The following is a 20,685-nucleotide window of genomic DNA, read 5'->3' on the forward strand; positions in this document are numbered from 1 at the left end:
AAAATAAAGACTTTAATTTGTAAAATGGAACGCATACGTACATTCTTGACTCTTTTCTCACAAACACATTGATACTTTACGTTTTATAGAATTTTTGTACAATTAGGGATCCCTAAAAATCAAAGTGAATAATATTTATATACTAATCATAAGATAACCGTCTACAGCGGCCGACTAAGCAAAATATGTCACGTTTTCGTCTCCATGCAGCATTCGCCTTCGACAAACTCCCGCATGTCCTCAAGTAATCGTGTGATCTTATCCATTTACACTTCATTAGACTGCATAAAGAATATCTTAACTTTGAGTTTCACTAAGTCCCCAAAAGCAACAAAACTTCCTGGTCTTTGTGTAATTGTAATTTTTGACCAAACTTAATATTACTTTTCTACAAATCAAAATTCATGGAAATCTTCATGGTCATAACCGACCATTTAGACTTTTCAACAAAAATCATTATTACATGATACTTATTATATTTTTTTTATAATTAATGCTAGTGTCAAAAATCTAAGATAACACTCCCACTCACCTTTTTTTAGTCCATTTATGCTACTCAACTCTCGAAATGGTTAGCCACCGATCTAAAAGACACTCAAATCCATTGTTGGGAGGATGTCTGGAATCTATACAAAAGAACCTAAGCCAATCGTTGTAAGTTAATTTTTAATGTTGCATTTATCAATCTGTTAAATGTTGTCTGGATTGCTCGAAATAGATTCAGATTCAAACACAACTCCACTACTACTTCCTCTTCCATTTCTTATATTGTTTATGCGTATTTCTTGGTTGGTATGAATTCGAATGTGGCCTCTTAGGTGAATATGCATGACTTTGAGATTTTGAAAGCTTTTAGTATTTATAATTTACAACAAAATTGAGAATTTATTTAATTAATTAACATAATAAAAAAAATAATTAAATAATATTACGCGTGGTGTGTGTTTGGTTGTTTTCTTGTGATCAAAGGTGCTCGCAATGCGGTTTGGATTGATTTTGAGATACCAATTTATCTGATTCCAAGATAAATTTATTTGTGATTCAGTTCGATTTTAAATGATTGATAAAAAAATTTGATCCGATTCAATCCAATTTCATACCATTTAATTTGAATCGATTTTTAAATATCTAAATAATAAATTATATTTTTATTATTATAAAAATACTAATAAATAATATATTAGATATAATATATAACATATAATATATTAAAAATTAATATTACAAGATAAAAATAATCGATTATGGTTGAAATAAATAAAATAAAAAAATAAAAAAATAAAAAATATATATAATTGAATAAAAAATTAATATAATATATTATATTAATAAAAAAATATTAATTTTAAAAAATTAATCAAAAATTCAATCTATATCGAGACATTTTCACAAAACTAACGATCAATCTCGTCCAATAATATTTAATTTTTGATAATTTTTAATTAAGTACGATTTAGATTTGAAAAGTGTACTTATAATCCTTCTAAACTTTTTTTATCTTTCATTTCTAAGTTTAATTATATTTAGTTTACAATAATCTCTAATTTTCATAATCAAGCACTAAAACTAGGATAAATTAAAAAAAACAAACATTATTGATAATTTTATTTTATAGTGCTTATTAATATGCAGCACAGGAGAAGCAGAGCGCAACATTTTAGCAATTGATCAGAAAAATGGATTTGGAATCGGTTGGAGATTTAGCAATTCAATTGATTATGGAAAATCTAAAACCCGAAGACATTGCCACAATTTCCTGTGTCAGCAACAGGTTTAGGTCTTTCACTTCCCATGACTCTCTCTGGTTCAAAATCTGCTCCACTGAACTTTCTCTCACTCAACCAATCGATCATCTCGGAAACCCTCTCCCTTCCTTCAAGGTCACACTTTCTTATTCTTTTTTCTTCATTCCATTTACTGCTACTAATAATTCCAATAATCATAGAAATGTAACAGATTCGTGTTTGCTAAATTTCATATATGTTGTTCGGGATAATCGACATGTATTCGGTATGGTATCGGTGTTAAATAGTCTTCGATTTGAAGTAGATAGATGTGTTTTTGTTGTGCAGGAAGCTTATCAGACATGGAGAGAAGCTTTTGTTATGTATCCTTGGTCTCTTGTTATGCGCGTAAAAAGGTGCTGGGACAATATAAAAACCTGGCTCGCGGATAATTTTCCGGAAGCCAAGGACACTCTTTGTCAAGGTGCGTCGGAAGCTGAGATTCAAGAGTTGGAGGATGTTTTGCATGTTAAATTGCCTCTTCCTACGAGGATCCTTTACCGTTTTCATAACGGGCAAGAAATCGAAAAGCTAGATCCTGATACCAACGCCTTTGGTACTAGTTTGGGAATAATTGGAGGGTACTCTTTCTATGATCATTTGGTGAATGTTTATTTATTACCTATTAGTCAAGTAATCCAAGAGACTCGGCAAATTTCGCAGAACTTAGGTTTTTTAAGAAGATCTAAGTATGTTCTTGTGGCTGCTTCGTCTACGTATAGTGAGAAGTTGTTTTTCTTAAACTGTACCAATGGTCAACTATATGTTGGAACCAGGAATCTTCTTACCAATAGAGATATGATTCAGTGTGTTCCTCATGATTTGATTAGTTTGCATCATGAGTTGGACAGCGAAAAGATACAGGATGCCATGCTACTGTGGTTGGAAGAACATGGTCGCCGTTTACAACGCGGCTTTATCAAACTGATTGAAGAAGAAAATGTCAGAAGCATTAATCTTTTCCCAGAAGAGTCACCTCTCTGTTCAACTGCTGTAACCAACGGTGTGCAGGTAGGAGCGTGTATATTTTAACCCTCGTGCATGCTCTATTAGCTTTCTTTCTTAGTCATATTGAGATGCATGAGATATGTATTGTCATGCCATATAAAACTTGGCAGGTTACACTATTATTACCTCCCTGATGTTTTACCATTTGTATTGTATCAAAGTTTCTGAGATCTGCTGCATTGACTAGAGAACAGTTGATGATTTTTGTTTTTTGGCATTGCATGGGATATTCCAATTCACTTGTTCTTGCTCAATTTCTCATGACCGTTGGATACTTTTACGTGTATTGCTTATTTGTGATTAATTTTCATGTGAAAACTTATAAGTACTTTTTACTTCTTGAGGTTCGTGCGTCTGCGTTGGTTATCCCTGAGTTGGTTGATCTTCAAGATGACCGTGAAAAGTACCTATTTTCTTATTCCATCCGCTTGTCCTTACAACCTCAAGGATGCGTGATCAATGGAATGACCTACCGCTCTTGCCAGCTTTATTGGAGGCACTGGATCATTCATGCTAATGATGTTGTAGTATCTGATATTGATGGAGAAGCTGTTATAGGAATGGTATAAGTTCCCCTTTCCCTCCAATATCCTTTTCCTTAATTTATTTATTTTTTATATTATACTGTCTATTTAAAATTATATTAAATATCTTTCATTTTATGTTAGACTATCATAGTTTATCTTCCAGGATTAGTTTCTATTTCTAATACCTATATTTCAGCAGCATCAGTTGTCTTGAAATGTCTGGCAAGATATTAGCTATATAGGTCCTCGATGCTTAGGCATTAACTTAGTTGCATTGGCTTCTCTTGGGGATTTTACATGTTCTAAGATCAAAATTTAAACAAAAAAGTTGATCTAAGTTCATTCTAACTGATCAAGGCCTGATTGCTGGATTCTTATAAAAAAAATTGCATGTATTCTGTAGTGTTAAGTTATACACTTACAAGTTTAAGTTTCTCTTCCTACTGGGAATAAGTTTTAGGATATCTAGAAAATTATGCAAAGGGACTCTATAGCTGCCTTGCTACGAGCTAATATTGCAACCCTGAGACTCGTAAAATTCTGGAGCTTTGATGTTTGATGCATGTATTGATTGACTGTATTCAATGATAGCTCAGTTGAACTGGTGATTTATAGTTTGCTAGCAGATGAGTCTTCCTCAAGTTCAACCTTTCAAGGCTCATAAACGTTGTACTGATTATTTGGTGGTTCTAGATTCTCAAGAGTTAAGGTCTACTATTTGTAGTTATGGAAGTGCATCTTAAAATTTTTTATTAGAAAACAAAGAAAACCGTCTTCATCTTTTTGAATGCAGGTATTTATAGTTGAATGAAATCGTAAAGCTACTGACGTTTGTCTTTGCAGTACCCACTTTTGCGTCCAGGTGATAAAGAATTTGTTTATCAGAGTTGTGCATCTCTACCAACATCATCAGGTTCCGTTGAAGGTTCCTTTACCTTTGTACCCGGAAGGTATGTCTTTCTTTTATTATTACCACCGTTGGCATTCCCACTTGATTTCATTTTTTTATTATTATTTAGACAACGTAGAAGTCTATGGGTTGGGGTTTGAGGAATTGAATTTTCTATGACATGCAAATGAAACCCTTTTTATCTGATGCATGGACTGTTTTTTTAAGGCTTACTAAAAAATTGTCTGTATGTGAGTCTTGAACCATGGGTGGGGGTTGAAGATGCCTGATTGAACTCTTGGGATGAAATTAAAGTTTCACTGGAAGAGAATTCCAGATAGCTGTTTGTTAGGGACTTCAGGAAGGCTAAGTAAGTTGGTTATAAATGATGGATTGGGCTGGGAAGCATAAGATTTTCCAAATTTTGAAGTATGCGCCTTAATGGTGTGTTTTTTTCCGGTTTAAACAAGGTTGTGGTCAATGATGTTTCGACATCCATATGGTGTCAAGACAACCACTAGGGTTAGTATCACTTGTGTACCTTCACTGATAAGCAGGATTTCATTACTACCTATTAGCAGTATTGAGTAGATCATTAAATCTATATCTTTTTTCTTCCTTTTGTTTATGGGTGAGAGTTTATCTTGGCCGGTGATGTCGTGGATTCAATTTTTTTAAATGTAAACTCAAACCTTAATCTTTCCAAGGATGGTATGGGGTGTGAATTTCACACTCGATTCATTTCACACTAAATAAGTTCAATTGCGGTTGTCGATGACTCGATGATCTAATGTTTATTGTTTTTGTTTGTCTTATTTCAGATTGGTAGACCCAAGAGGAGATCCATTCCTAGCTACAGTAGCTCGTTTCCCTCTTCAGCTGCCAGACTATATTTTCTGATTTGCTTTGTGATGGAGTTCAGCTATCTCTAATGGTATTTGCAGCTCTGGGATGATTTGAGTGCATCATGTTACTTTGTATAAGATGCTTTGCTGTCTGTGAGTTTAACTTGCTAGTGCACTATTTCCCTATGTATTTATCTATATATTTGCAGGGTTGGTAATATGGTACTTCTCGCAACCCCTGGTTTGTCTCCAAACTTTCTTGCATTAACTCGCTGTCCGAATGTTTATGCAATGCATACATAAATGGCAGTATTGTTGTTCATATTATGGGAATTCAATCTACTGTTAGTGTAAAACATATGATTGAATTCCATGTACTTGTCATAGGCTTTTGTTCTCAAAGTAAATGGATGTATTACCGCATTAATCTTTGATTCGGCACGCAATCCTAGAGGTCAATCTATTATATTTTACCAGTTATGGCCTGTTTGCAATTTTCTTTCAACATATGAAACATGGGAAACAATACTATGCTAAGGAGTAGATGCTTAAGGAGGGAAGGATTTTCAGATTTTAATAAACGAGTGTCTAGAGCTTTTGAAAGTGTAAGTTTCTATGTTATTTTTCAATATTGCAATAGTTTAATTTCTAAGGGGATAAAGATAATATAGTGAAGCTAGTTGATAATCAATATAGATATATTCTAAAGGAAGCTGCTTGAGGACAAACAGTGAAACAAGAACAGCGACTAGAGGAATATAACGCTGGTTGATGCTAGGTTGGACTTGCAACAAAGGTAGCTAGAAAAGATAGGCGAGCACAATGCTTATCTTATAACACCTTACATCATTGATAATTCGTAGCATGTGTTAATCTAAATTGGACACTTAAAAAGTGTCTAACACTGAACTTTTTTACGGTTTCATATACGATTTTGTTTTATACTATTTATCATATCTTTGAAAAATGAATGATGCATCAACGATATAAATTAATTTTATACATGATCATATATTTTGTCAGGTTAAATTAAAAATTTTAAATTATTTATATAATATAATGATATAAAAGAGTGATATATTCGGTGTTCAGTGCATTTTTTTTAAACTCTTAATATTTAAATTTTCAAATAACACTACTCTACTCATTTAAATATATGCTAACAATAATTTATCATTTTTACAACAACGGAGACACTTCTCAATTTTTAACAAAGAATATCCTTTTCGTCATGAGAGAGACATTGTTTCCATTCCAACGCCTTTTTATGAGATAGATCTTAAACATGTTGTTTTTTAGTAGTTGTGGCTAGTTCTGTCAACTCAAACTTCATAGCAGACTAGACTACACTAATCTGATAAGTTATTTCAATACATGTATGTGTATCCTTAAAGGACAACAAGGAACCTTTAATAATGTAATCCTAAGGTTCATGGTTCATTTTAGGTATCTTAAGATCTTATAAATAGATTTCAGGTTCTTATCATTAGGTCTACTAATAAACTTGCACATGAGTCTCATGGCATAGGTAATGTTAGGTCTAGTGTAATCAATGGCATGCTTAAGGCTGCCAATTATGCTTGCATATTATGAATGTCTTACATTTTCACTAATGACCTTAAATAGTTTTACATTCAGATTATATGGTGTGTAAGAAGGTGTTCAATCAAAGTTATATTTCTTTAGGATCTTCTCAACATAGTAAGATTGATCCAATGAAATTCCCCCTTTTGACCTAGTAATTTTAATACCAAGAATTATATTAAAGGTATTTCATATAAAAGTTGTTAGATAAAAATGATTTTACAACATTTACATCATGATTGTTTGAATCAAATATGAGCAAGCCATCTATATATAGATATATGACTATGCAACCGTTGTTATCAAGTTTATAATAAATACATTTATCCTTTTCATTCACTTTTAACCCATTCATTATAATTAGATTGTCAAAAATTTCATGTCATTTATTAGAGGATTATTTAATATCATACATTAATTTATCTAACTTGAAGACCTTAGTTTCTTACACATAAATTACAAAACCTCCAGGTTTTTTCACATAGACTTCTTCTTCAAGTTCACCCGTTTAAAAAAGTTGTTTTAACATCCATTTGGTGTACTTATAAGTTATGAATAATATCAAGAGAGTTTAGTTTCTGTATTATAGTTATCCTTTTATAGGAGAAAAAAGTTGAAGAAATATATAGTTTATCTTTGTCTAAAGCCATTGGTCTACAAGGTGAACATTGTATTTATTAATAACTCCGATGAGTTTTAGTTTCTTTCTCAAAATTCATTTACAACCTACCGATTTGAAACCAGAAGGAAATTCAACCAAATGTTAGGTCTTGTTAGAATATAGGATTTACATCTCATCATTTATGCCCTTTTGTCATAAATAAGCATCCAAGCAAGACAAATCTTCTTGAAGGCTAGTAGGTCATTTTATAATGTATAAACCATATAATCATGTCCATACTCTTTTGAAACTCTTGCTCTTTTACCTTTTTAAGGTTCTACATCTTGTTGATGTTCTCATTACCACTTCTAATCATTGGGATGTGATCAATTGTAGTTTTCCCACTATTTCTAAATCTAAAAAGGAGTTTGTTTTCATAGAAATCCGCACAGTCTAATTATATGATCACTTTATAATTTAGGTCATAAAACCTATATTCTTTTTTATTAAAAACATTCCCAATGAATATAAATTTATAGGCTCTACTAGCTAGTTTAACTCTCTTGGGATTTGGGATCCGAACATAGTCCAGACAACTCTAAGCGAAAAAATATTACAAGTTAGGATGTCTTTTCTTCAAAATTTTATAAGGAGAATTTTTTTCTTGGACTTAAGTGATCAACTGTATTTTCATCATTTTTAACTAGGTATTTTTAATAGTTTTCTTGAGTTTTTATTCTTGTTTTGTTCGGGTTGCTACCAAATTTTTCTATTTTGTTCGTGTTTCAAGCACACTAAAGATATGGAACTGGTTACTGACGACTAGGGAAAAGAAAACACTAAAGTGAAAAAAAGCTGAGAAAATTACAGTCAACCCATAACAAGATGTTAGGACTGTAATTTCCACATGAAGGATATTCCTATTTTTGCTCCAACAATAATTATGGCCTACCTGTAATTATGGGTTAGGACCATAACTCCACCAGACTCATGATGACTTTTGGATTCATTTTGTTTTCTTTCAAAATCTCTTGATTTCCCACGTGTTTAGCTTCGTGTTTAAGTAATTTTTAAGTGATAATTATTTCCCTAGAGACCTATATAAGTGTGTTGTAACATAGAACAAATCACCAAGTTTTTACCATATTTTAGTTTTAAGTAATTTTTAGCTTTCTGCATTTTATTTTTTGTATAAATAATCTAAGTTGTTATTACTTTCTACAAGACTCTCCAGAGCATTTTGTTACTATTTCATTGCAACTTAGGTTTTGCTTTTATCTTTTATATGTGTATGTCTTTGAATATCACTATGAATGCTTTTAATTTTATTATGTGTGAGTAGTTTATAAGGGTTTAGGGTCACGAGGAGGGTCGCGTGACAGACCTCATGTAGATTTACAATCATTTTGTTATGAGAAAACTTATACAACTTATTCAGGTGTTTCATATTTTTAATGTATACGTCTTTACGAAAGTAAAGACAATTTAGATGACATTTACATGTTTAAAAGGTGTGATTTATTATCCATTGTTTTCTATTTTTTTACAAATTGAATTCATTTTCTCGTAATGAGTTGGAGTCTGCATGAGTCTGTTAGAGAAATGAGTCGTTGACCCTAAGTTTTGTTTTTAAAATTTTTATATTTTAAACAAAATCATTATTCCAAACCAAATCATTGACCGTCTTAGATAAACACTGACACAATAGAACTCGGTACTCAAAGCTGGTCTCTAAGGAACGATACTCTTTATTATTACTTCAATATAACCGCAGACTTGCGACATGTCAAGTTTTTTGGCGTCGTTGCCGATGACCATATTTTGATATTGTTATTCTATTGTTTCGCCATTTAGACTAAGATATTTTTCCACCCCTCTGCATTTTTCTCGTTTTTCGGTTGTATGTGAAGAACCCGCAATTTTGGGAACCTCGTTGAACCGATAAATGAAATCGAGTGCCATTTCCATGAAAGACGCCGATTCAAACAAAGACTAGTAACGATGGTTGAAAACGTTAATTGCCCTTTGAAATAACACGTTTCCTCAAATGGAGAACCCCGTTCCAGTATAGTTCGTCTCACCATAAAGGCTAATGACTTTAAGTTGAAGCCCTCGCTATTGTCCATGATACAACAAAGTCAGTTTTCTAGTGCGCCAACATAGGATTCAAATCTACATATGTCAGTTTTTGTCGAATTTTGTGATACTTATAAATTTAACATAGTAGACCTAATAACTATTGGATTGAGACTTTTCATATTTTCCTTAAGGGATAGAAGTAAAACAAGGTTGCAGTCCCTGCCATCGAATTCCATAATAACATGAAATGAACTCAAAACTGCATTCTTAGCCAAATATTTTTCGCCGAGCAAAACATCACAACTAAGGAACCAAATTACCCGCTTTAGGCATAATGATGGAGGATCGTTCGTCGAAGCATGAAAGCGACTCAAGGAAATGACAAGAATTTTTTTGCACCATGGTTTGAAAAAATGGCTCATAGCCATACCTTCTATAATGGTCTTCCCTACTTGACGATAATGACCCTAGATGTTGTTGCGGGATGGGCCCTAATGAACAATCCATATAGTGATGCTTATGCCCTTATTAAGGACATGGCGCATAACCACTATCAGTGGAGAAAGAGAATATGCTCTTGTTGAAAAAGCCCCGCAAAAATGTGGATTATATGAATTTAGTGCCTTAGACCATATGAATGCTAAAATAGATGCCATGTACCAAAAAATTGATAATTTAAGCATCATCCTTGCATCTCCTACATCTTTACTAATATTCTTTTGATATTAGTAGAGTTGACCAAATTTTCTACGTCTTATATAAAGATATGTAAATATTCTTAGGTGAATGAATGTCATACAATTCCTCCTTAAAGAGATAAGAGGAAGAAAATATTCTAAAATGCATAATAATTTTGGCCATGATACTACTAGTGCTTACATTTCAAGGACACAATCCACAAGACTATAGAAAAACAACAAGTTATTTTTGATGAAAAGATTAAGACAACAATTAAGGTTAATAATCATCCATTAGATGTATTTACAAATTTTGTCGAACTTGATTTTAAAAATCGTGTTTTGAAAACTTTGTAGAAGATCAGAGCATTTATGGTATGATTGAAAATTTCAAAGAAAACTCTTCAAATAAAATACTTCCTCCGTCCCATAATGAGTGACCCAGTTGACCATTTCACACAGATTAAGAAAAATGAAGAAATGAAAGAAAGAGAATGATCTTTTTACTAAAGTACCATTTATCATGTATTGGAAATGATGAAAGTAATATTAATTAAAGGGTAGAATTGGAAAAAAATACATTGAAAATTGAAATGAGTAATTCATTTTAGGATATTTATTTATTCCAAATAGATCACTCATTGTGAGACAGAGAAAATATATCATAAGAATGATGGAATTAAGTTGGATTTTATGTAAAAGATATGTTATGACCTATAAACAAGAAGTGTTTTAGAACGGAAGAACCCCATATTGATGAATGCTTGAGACTTAAGAATGTGCTCCTATTTTGGTGTTAAGCTTGAATTCTGCGATGTTAATTTGACTTCAATTGAGCTCTGAAGCTAGCGGAAATATACTCGAACACATCGCACACTCGAACATACAACAAAGTCTCCATCTAACTTTATTTATTCCCGAAGAAAAGGGAAAGCATCGATAAAACCTAGGGGAAAGAGAAAAATGGGTAAGGAAGTCGGTTATGCAATGGGAATGTATTAGCATCTCTTACATTTGTTGTACTCAATGGGAACCGTTTTGATTGATCTTTGCTTGAATGAGTGTTATATCTAAGGTAACTCACGAAAGAATAATGGAAAATAATAGAATAGATAAAGCGCTCATAGAGGATTGGGGTCCTCATGCCTACGTATCCTTATAGTGCAATAAGAAATTAAGAGCTTTGTAGTTCATAAAACTAATGGTGGGAGGTGAAAAAGAATTGTGATAATAAATATGGTTTGAACCAAAGGACTATGTGGTTTGACTCCAAAAAGGGATGAAATCTGAACCCAAGAGTAAATGTGGAATTAACCAATAAGTGAGGGGTCTAAGGCATGGTATCAATGTATATGGTTGGGCCAAAAAAGAAGGGTATTGCCTGTATACGACTGCAAAGTAAGTAAAGAGATGTTTCTCTAAGAAACAAGAGGACTAATAAGATAAACAAAACGACTCTAGGTTCAGAGGCAAACACTCGATATTTTCCCCAAAGTATACATGGAATCCGAAGAAAGATTATATTTGGTTCAAAGATAACAGTATCTCACATGGAATGAACGGAGGTAAAAGATATTGAATGGAGGTATTTGAATAGTGAATGATGAATGATGAATGGAAGGTTAAAGAATAAATATGCTCGTGAAGGATTCAAACCCTCGTGCCAACATGTTCTCATTGTGCAATGAGAAAGTCAGAGCTTCGTAGTTCGTGCAACCACAAAAATAAAGAAAGGATATATTGATTGGATTTCCCAGAGGCAAATAAAATTGCTTAAAAAGCAAGAGTGTGGTATTAGCCAATGATGATAATCAACCACAGTGACAAATGAGATATGATTGGCCTACACACGAGAGGATATATAAGGCAAGAGAGCTTCGTTTAAGCACGAGAGGTCTTATAGAACAAGCAATGAATAAAAGGTGATTTTCCAACACACAATAAGGTTTATAAGGCAAAAGAGCTCAAAGGGTTCGCCTAAGCACGAAAGGTCTTAGAAGGAGAACAATGAATAAGAGGTAAATTAACAACACACGAGAGGGTTTACAAGGCAAAAGATCTAAAAGGTTCACCTAAGTACGAGAGATCTTAGAAGAAGAACAATGAATAAGAGATAAGTTGCCAACACACGATATGGTTTACAAGGAAAAATAACTCAAGAGATTTGTCTAAACACGAGATGTCTTATAAGACAAATAATGATTAGGGCTTTTGCCAAAGCACAAGAGGACTAATAAGACAAACAATGATTAACTAGGGTGGGCCTAAGCACAAGAGGATTGCCAAAGCTCAAAATGATTGAATAGAGTGGGCCTAAGCATAAAAGGGTTGATAAGGCTCACAATTATTGAATAGGGTTTGCCAAAGCACAAGAGGATTGACAAAGCAAACAATGGTTGAATAGGGTTTACCAAAGCAAAAAAGGACTAAAAAGGCAAATAGTGATTGAATTGATTGATTAGGATTCAAAGACTTGATCGCAAGGGAATTGATCCAAAGAATATATGAATATCAAAGAGACTATGATTAGTAATCCAAAGAGGGAAGAGAATGATTGATGTGTAATGGTGTTTCACTATTGAAGTGTTGAATGATTGATGCTTTCTTGAAGAAAACTTGTCAATTGTATGATTCAAGTTGCACTAAAGTCTATGAACAAAGGCGAATACCTTGAGCAATTGGGTCATTCATCCCGTACCCAAAGATATTCTAGACAATGATAAGAATGCTTCACTTTCATCATTCTTTATTTCTTGAGGCTCGTGGCATACAACTTGAATTAGAATTAACAAGTTGATGACATGAGATCCTGAGTGTTGATCCTGATGATGCAATGCTACTTGATATAGAAGAAGACTTGACAATTATTTGATTCGAATTATGCTAAAGTCTATGATTAGAGGTGAATACGATGAGCAATTGGGTCATTCGTCCCGTACCCAAAGATATTCATAATGAGTTAATGGAAATCTCCACTCTCATTCATTCTCTATTTCTTAAGGCTCGTGCCACACAATCTGAATTATGTTTGACAAGTGTTGATACCTTTGGTGCGCTTGAGAAGTAGTCCACTTTGTCAGCTATGCTTGATTGACATTAACTTTGAAGTCTTAATCTTGGATTTGAACCTTGAGGTCTTTGATCTCCTGAGATCCATCATATCCAATACAACTTGAGCACAATGGACTTGCCCTATCAAGTGATCTAGGGTCTTTTGATCACTTGAATATGCTTGGGGATTAAAGATAAATACAAAAGATTTGGTTGACCAAAGTGACCTTTGGTCAACACTAATCAATGAGATTTAAGAAAGTTAACTAGGCTATGTACAACCACTGAATGAGTTAACCAATTAAAGAATTAATTACCTTTAAGTAAACCCTAAGATAAGGGATCATGCATTAAAAGTCAGAATTAATTAGCAAGATTCATGTGAAGGAGAAATGATTAATTGAGCCTAAAAAAACCCTAAGCTAAGGGATCATGCATATTTGGAACTTTCTAAAACCTAGGGGTAATATGGTTATTATTCACAAATTGGTTAATCTCTAACAATAAAGATTTAATTAAAATTAATTACCTATTTAATCCTAATTAACATCTAATTATGTTATATGACACAAAGATTAAGCTAACCTACATTAACCTAATTCTAATAAAATAATTTCAATTCATAAATCATAATTAAAATTAAGCAAATCCATTAAAAATAATTGAAATAATAAAAGTAATAAAATAAAGATGAATGAGGCAGAGGTATGCAAAATTGGATGGGGGTGCATCAACCAACCCACTTCTTGGGCCCAAAACCAAGCATTACACAACCCAATATAAGTGTACATAGCGTATGGGAGGTGCAGTGAGGAATAAACATTTGGTCATTGGGCCAAAAGTAAACCTAAAGCCTAAATCCGATGACACAATGAAGCCACCAACCCCTAGCCTCACATGAGAAAATTTTACTTCGTACCCCTACGTTTAGCCTCATACCCCTACAATTTTTTAAAAATACCAATTTTACCCTTAACTGGTTTTAACCAATTTACCATTTCATTTTTACCATTCAGTTGAAGCTTCCAAAAATTACACATTCCACCCTCGCACCGGAACTCCTGGAAAAAGACTTTCGGTATGTATTTTTTACAAACCAGAAGACTTCACAAAAGACATCCGGAACACACCAAGTAGTGAATCGGAAGACTTCAAGAAAGAGTTCCGGTTCTTTAATAAAAAAGACACGTTCCAGAACACTTATTGAAAGAGTTCCGGTAAACAAAGTGACACATACCGAAACTCTTTGAAGAAGTCTTTCGGTTTGTGTTTTATGTATTCCGGAACTCTTTTCTGAAGACTTCCAGTTTACTTTTTTTTTATTATTTTTTTTTTAAAATTTTTTATTGTGCAGAAATGGAAAATCTTCCCCAAATATGCGTAGATATTTCTGATGCGTTTATAACGACTGAAAGATTTGGTACACGAGAAGAGGTGATCAGATGGATTAAAGAGGTTGGAATCGATAATAAAGTAACTGTTATTATCAATCGTTCAAATACTGAAACATGGAAAAGAGGGAGAAGTAACAAATTAATATTTGGTTGTGATAAAGGTGGGAAACACAAGAGTACTGATAGTGGAACCCAAAGTGCGTCCAAGAAATGTGGATGCCCATTTAAAATCAGGTCGACTCCGGCGAAAGATGGGTCTGGTTGGAAGATTGATGTAAAATATGGGTTACATAATCATGGTTTACCTGATAGATTAGAAGGTCATTCCTTTATTGGTAGGTTGACCACAAATGAGAAGTAACATGTCACTGATTTGACAAAGAGACATGTACCACCTAGACACATATTGCTTTCCTTGCAAGACCGAGATCCTGAGAATGTCACTCGGATTACGCAAGTCTACAAGCATAAGAGTGTGATACAAAAAGAGATAAGAGGTCCTAGAAGTGAGATACAACATTTGTTTAAGCTTATTGAGGATGCAGGCTATGTGTATTGGAGTAGAAAAAAAGATGACTCGGAAGTTGTGAGAGAGATATTTTGGGCCCATCCTGATTCAGTTAAGTTGTTGAATATTTTTCCGATTGTGTTAGTTATGGATATCACCTACAAGACAAACAAATAAAGACAACCTTTGTTTGAAATTGTTGGCATGACATCAACCGAGTTGACTTTTGCTGTTGCATTTGCATATATGGAGTCTGAGCAGACAGAGAATTTTTGCTGGATATTGGAGAAACTAAAAGAGTTGTTTGTGAAGAAAGACTTGTGTCCACAAGTGATTTTGACAGATAGAGATCTTGCTTTGATGAAAGCAATTGAAATTGTGTTTCCCAGGTCGATTAATTTGCTATGTAGATTTCACATTAACAAAAACGTTGGTGCCAAATGCAAACAACATGTGGTGAATGACCTGCAAAAGACGATAGACACATTATGGATGGAAGTTGTTTGGGCTAGTGATGAGGTTGAGTATGGTCAACGGTTGCATCAAATTGAGCAAGCATGTGTTGATTATAATGGATTTATTAATTATGTGAAAGACACATGGTTGACTCTACATAGACATAGATTTGTTGGAGCATGGATTAATCGAGTGCTACATTTGGGTAACACAACGACTAATCGGTACATGTTATAATTTTTTATGTGTTATTTTTATATGTGATATTTTTTCTATGTATTTTTTATGTGTTATTTTCAATATTTTTAGGGTTGAATCTGCTCATTGGAAGTTAAAGCAGATGTTAGGAAACAATATAGGTGACATGGTCAAATGTTGGAAAGCTATGAATAACAACTTGAGGTTACAACTAGGAAACATTAGAGCTTCTTTTCAAAAGAGTTTTAACGAAGTTGAGCATGCGCACATAAGTCCTTTTTATGGTTATTTGTGTGGTTCCGTATCTCGAGCTGCTTTGAGACGTATTGCTGAAGAGTTATTGAGAGTTGATTATGTTGGAACTAACAGGCAAATATTTGGTTGTACTCTTAGAACATCTTATGGGTTACCTTATGCTTGTGAGTTAGGAAGATACACACTAGGTGGTATACCAATACCCATAGATGATGTTCATGTTCATTGGAGGAAACTAACTATGGAAGTTGAGTTAGAGGTAGATACAGATGATGGATCAAAGGTGGATATGACTTGTGCACTAGATGAATTGTGGAAACGATTTAGGTCATTAGATGTTATTGGGAAAAGGGAATTAAAGAGTAGGGTATGTGAACTAGCATACCCAACAATGACTCCATTGTGTCCACCACCCGAGAAACTAAAAACTAAAGGAGGAGTGAAGAAGAAAGGGAAAAAACCAGCAGAATATGAGTTTTATAGGGACCCTTCGTATCATGAGTATGTTAATAAGGCATCTCAATCTTCACAAAGGTAATCTCAACCATCACAGACTTTGAAGAAGTTAAAATTATCAAAGAAGCAACCACAATTCACTCTTCAATTTCCTAATCATATTAGGTCATACATTGAAGATGTAGTTAATGTTGAATCATATGGTAATTATGGATTTAGAGTCATTGCATCATTGCATGGATATGGTGAGGATGGTTGGTCAATGGTTCACAGAGAGTTGGGGTTGGAAATAATAGACAAGGATAGGTCAACTTTGTATGACAAGTTATTTTCTAATCGGTTGTTAGAAGTGAGAGAATCTTTGATGATAGAATCCTTTGGTTCACAGCCACCTGAAAAATGGTTGACTCTACCAGATATGGATTACTTGATAGCGAATCGCTACAATGTTGTACTTGTCTGTTTAGGCAATCCGTGCATGACTTTCTTTCCTATGACAAGTTCACATTCACCAAATGTCTCTATTTATTGCATTGGTTTTATTAACCAAAATCATTGGGTTCAGGTAGGTACGTATTTTGTATGACTAGTTATTTTATATGACTTAATATTTTAATTATTTCACTTAATATTTTATATGACTTAATATTTTAATTATTTCACTTTATCAGGTTAACATGAAAGAGGGGTTTCCGTTGCCACCGGTCACATTAGATTGGAAGAAGTTTCGTTCTCATACAATAACGTCTTGGATGTTAGGATTTGCAGGACGTCTACAAAATTGACAATTACTTACGCCTATATTAGCATGAATATGTACTCAAAACATGAATATGTAATCAAAACATGATTTTTATATTATGTCTATTATATTCAGTTCTAAAACTTAATATATAAATCAATGTGAATGAGAAATATGCAAAGCTTCCAATAAATCAGCAAACTGTGGATCTTCCTCTTCGGCATTAACCTGTCTCAGATAACGATGAATCAATGTAGATACACGAGCCCAATCGGGATCAGATGGTCCAGAGTCATAAACAGGAACTGGTACCTCTCTTGGATCGTCACGATGGGGAGGGACCAACTGTGGATGTGAAACACAATAATACCACTCCAGATAACCATCTTCTACATCAGATGGAGTGGTGGCCAGGGTAGTTGGACGGATCACAGCGATAACGCTCTGATGGTGACCAATCCAATCAACATCAATATCAGTCGCCATCATACAATCAAGAGGTGGGGATGGAACATACTGCTTGTACCCGAATTGACGTAAACATTTGTCAGACAAGTATGGAACAACTGTGTCACCCCACTTCAAACACCCCCTGTAGAGATATAACTCATCAAACTGACTCCATGCTCTATGATCCTCAAATGGACGCCATATGACATCAGAAGGTGTCAGCTCGTCCAAAATAGGTCGTAAATCATCAACCTTCAGAACTTCTTGCCTATAGGACCATCTCATCGCTCGAGGAAGACCATAATTATCAGCTGGTTTCCAATTCTCCCCTCTTTTTCCAACAATTGGAAAGTACTCGTGAATCTAACACTGTTACAAAATAAAAACATAATAAATAAAATAAATTAAGTTAACATACTTTATAAAATGAATCCAACACTTAATAAACAAAATTAAATTATATACTTGTAGGAGAGTAGGATATCCACCGAGTTGTTTGCAACTGAACATGGACGCATCTCCAAGATATCTATATAGGGTAACTAGTGCAACTGCTCCCCAACTATATCTGAACATCTATCTAAGTCCGTAAATAGTAGGAGGTATCGTGCCTCGACAAGTGTAAAGGTCTTGTTGGCAAAAATGGTGGAACCCACCAACATCAACATATATGCTCTGGTCACATATGCCCAGCTGGAAGTAGCTCTATGCTGTACGAATAAATCGTATAACCACTCCAACTTATAATACGAACCCCTGCAGCTACGAACATGTGATTGTGCCTCACCGTGTGATACTCATAAGTAGTCAACAGCAAGTTCAACAGCTACCTCTTCCGTGACATCCTGAGGACTCCAGAAGACACCCCTGATGGGAAAGTGAAACAGACATGAGACGTCATCCAAAGTAATGCTCATTTCACCAAACGACATGTGAAATGAAGATGTCTCTAGATGCCATCTTTCCACAAATACAAAGACAAGATTTGTGTCTATCTTGTTTAGACTAGTTCTCTGAAGTGGAGATAAACCAGATCTAGATACCCAACTCTCCACCTGTTATGGAAGAGCTAGTGGAACCCTAGATGTCAGCTTCAGTCCATGTCCAACAACCTTTAACTCTTTCTTTGGACCTCTTTCCTAAAAACAATTAAAACACATATTAGAAAACACAATATAAAATATTCAACTATTATTCATTTTCAAATATATCTTGTTTATTTACCTCACCAAACCATAAATGGTGAGCAACATGATGCTCGTACTTCACCAAAAGAGACGTATCGTACGACCCTCCTGGATATTCAACCGGCTCTACTGCAAATGAAGATGCGCTCCGGCCTAAACTGCGGTCTAGAATCCTACCATTTCCACCTCGTCTTCGAACCACTACAAAAAAATATTATAACAAAATAATTAAAAATTAAAAAAATTAAAAATTAAAAAAAAAACGCACCGGAACACTTCAAAGAAGAGTTCTGGTGTGGAGAAAAACAATGTTGACTACCGGAACACTTCTTAAAAGAGTTCTGGTTTAGTTCATCCAAACCTGAAGTCTTTAAGAAAGAATTTCGGTACACAACCAATCAAACCAGAAGACTTTCTAAAAGACTTCCGGTTCAATGCCCCAAAAATGCAGCGAACCGAAAGACTTTGGATAAGTGTTCCGGTATACAATATGTGAACCGAAAGACTTACTCTTAGTGTTCCGGTTTACAATGCCAAAAAATCCCAAAAATGTTTGTTCCAGAAGTCTTCAAGCGCAAATGGAAAAACTTCCATTTCTGAAAAATATACCCTATTCATATGAGGATGTTTTGGTCAAAAAAATTTATTTGTAGGGGTGTGGATACAATTGTAAGGCTGCGTTTGAATTGTTTTGAGTTTCTTCTATCATGTGATTTTGCAGGAACAAGGCTTCGTGGAATTGAAGTAAAATCAGGTTTAGTGCTTGTGGAATTGCTATGGAATTAGACTGCATTGCATTGATTTGCTTGATGAATGCTATTTGGATTGTGGGCATAGGTTTGTTATTTAAGTTTGGAAAGTTGTAAAGATGATTATGCAGTTTTAGGGAATAATATTAGTTATAGATGAAAAATGTACATAAAGTTGTGGAGTCGTTATGAATGAATCATGATTGGGATTTATTTGGTTTGAATAATTTGAATGTTAGTAAGGCTTGAAATGGAGTTTGAACATTAATGGATGTTAATGAGCTTAAATGTTTGGTTTAAAATGGTTTCGGGAATGTTTTTAAAAAGTTAATTTGAAAAGGTTTGTGAAAGTATTCAACATGGATTTGAACATGTAATGCAAAGTTATGGAAGTATGGTTGACTTTGATCAAAGTTGACCAAAAAGTCAATTGTTTGAACAAAGTCAACCTTGATCACACTTGTCATTTTTTGTTGTAATTTTTGCATTAGTGATAGGTGTATGAAGGAAAAGGATTATGGAATGAAAATGATTCATTTAATCAATGCAAAAATTCTTTTGTCTCAAATTTCGATTTTCCCTCCAAAGACATGTTTAAATCACCTTGAAATAATGCTCTGTGAACTTGAATAAATGGGCTAGAATAAGGTCATGAAACCTGAATTAATGCATTATTAAACAATATGAATAATGAAACCATTGACTAGGAATGCACTAATGAACATGAATAAAACATGCATGAAATAAAGTCTTGGACCAAATGAATCATCAAACAAGTAGACATGTAACAAGCCAGGATCCACAAATGATTGATTCTAAACAAGCATAGCATGATGCAAACCACAATGGCCAAATGCCCCATGCCACGAATTAGAGTTTCATTCAATTGCAAGATTAACAAACAAACCCCATGGTCACCAAAAGTTTAACCACCCACAATTAGGGTTTCATGTTCAATCCAAGGTTACCAGACAAATCACATGATATATAGTCCCAAAACAAGCAATATGCCCTCTCAAAGAAGCCCCAAAACAAGTGGCCCAAGTTATGAATCAACAATTAGGATTTTCAATACCACAAAGCAAACCACATGGTCTATAAGCATCAAAGATCAAGAACTAGGGTTTAAGCCTGAGCGAATACCATGATGAAATCTCCAAGGTCTCAAGCACCAAGATTATGGGTTTTGAACATATAAATGAATGTCATGATATGATCTTTATGAATCAAGACCCCGAAGGGCAT

General features: G+C 34.0%; 1 protein-coding gene across 1 annotated transcript; it reads left to right on the plus strand.

Moving 5' to 3' along the window:
- The first annotated feature begins 1,590 nt into the window (after positions 1 to 1,590).
- LOC127100546 (F-box protein SKIP16) lies at positions 1,591 to 5,480 on the plus strand. The gene is made up of 5 exons (XM_051037764.1): positions 1,591 to 1,880; positions 2,073 to 2,795; positions 3,137 to 3,355; positions 4,163 to 4,269; positions 5,030 to 5,480. The coding sequence occupies exons 1-5, from the start codon at positions 1,677 to 1,679 to the stop codon at positions 5,106 to 5,108; spliced, it is 1,332 nt and encodes a 443-aa protein (XP_050893721.1). The 5' UTR covers positions 1,591 to 1,676; the 3' UTR covers positions 5,109 to 5,480.
- Positions 5,481 to 20,685: the final 15,205 nt, after the last annotated feature.

The sequence above is a fragment of the Lathyrus oleraceus genome, chromosome 7 (genome assembly GCF_024323335.1).
Source record: "Lathyrus oleraceus cultivar Zhongwan6 chromosome 7, CAAS_Psat_ZW6_1.0, whole genome shotgun sequence".
Lineage (NCBI taxonomy): Eukaryota > Viridiplantae > Streptophyta > Magnoliopsida > Fabales > Fabaceae > Lathyrus > Lathyrus oleraceus.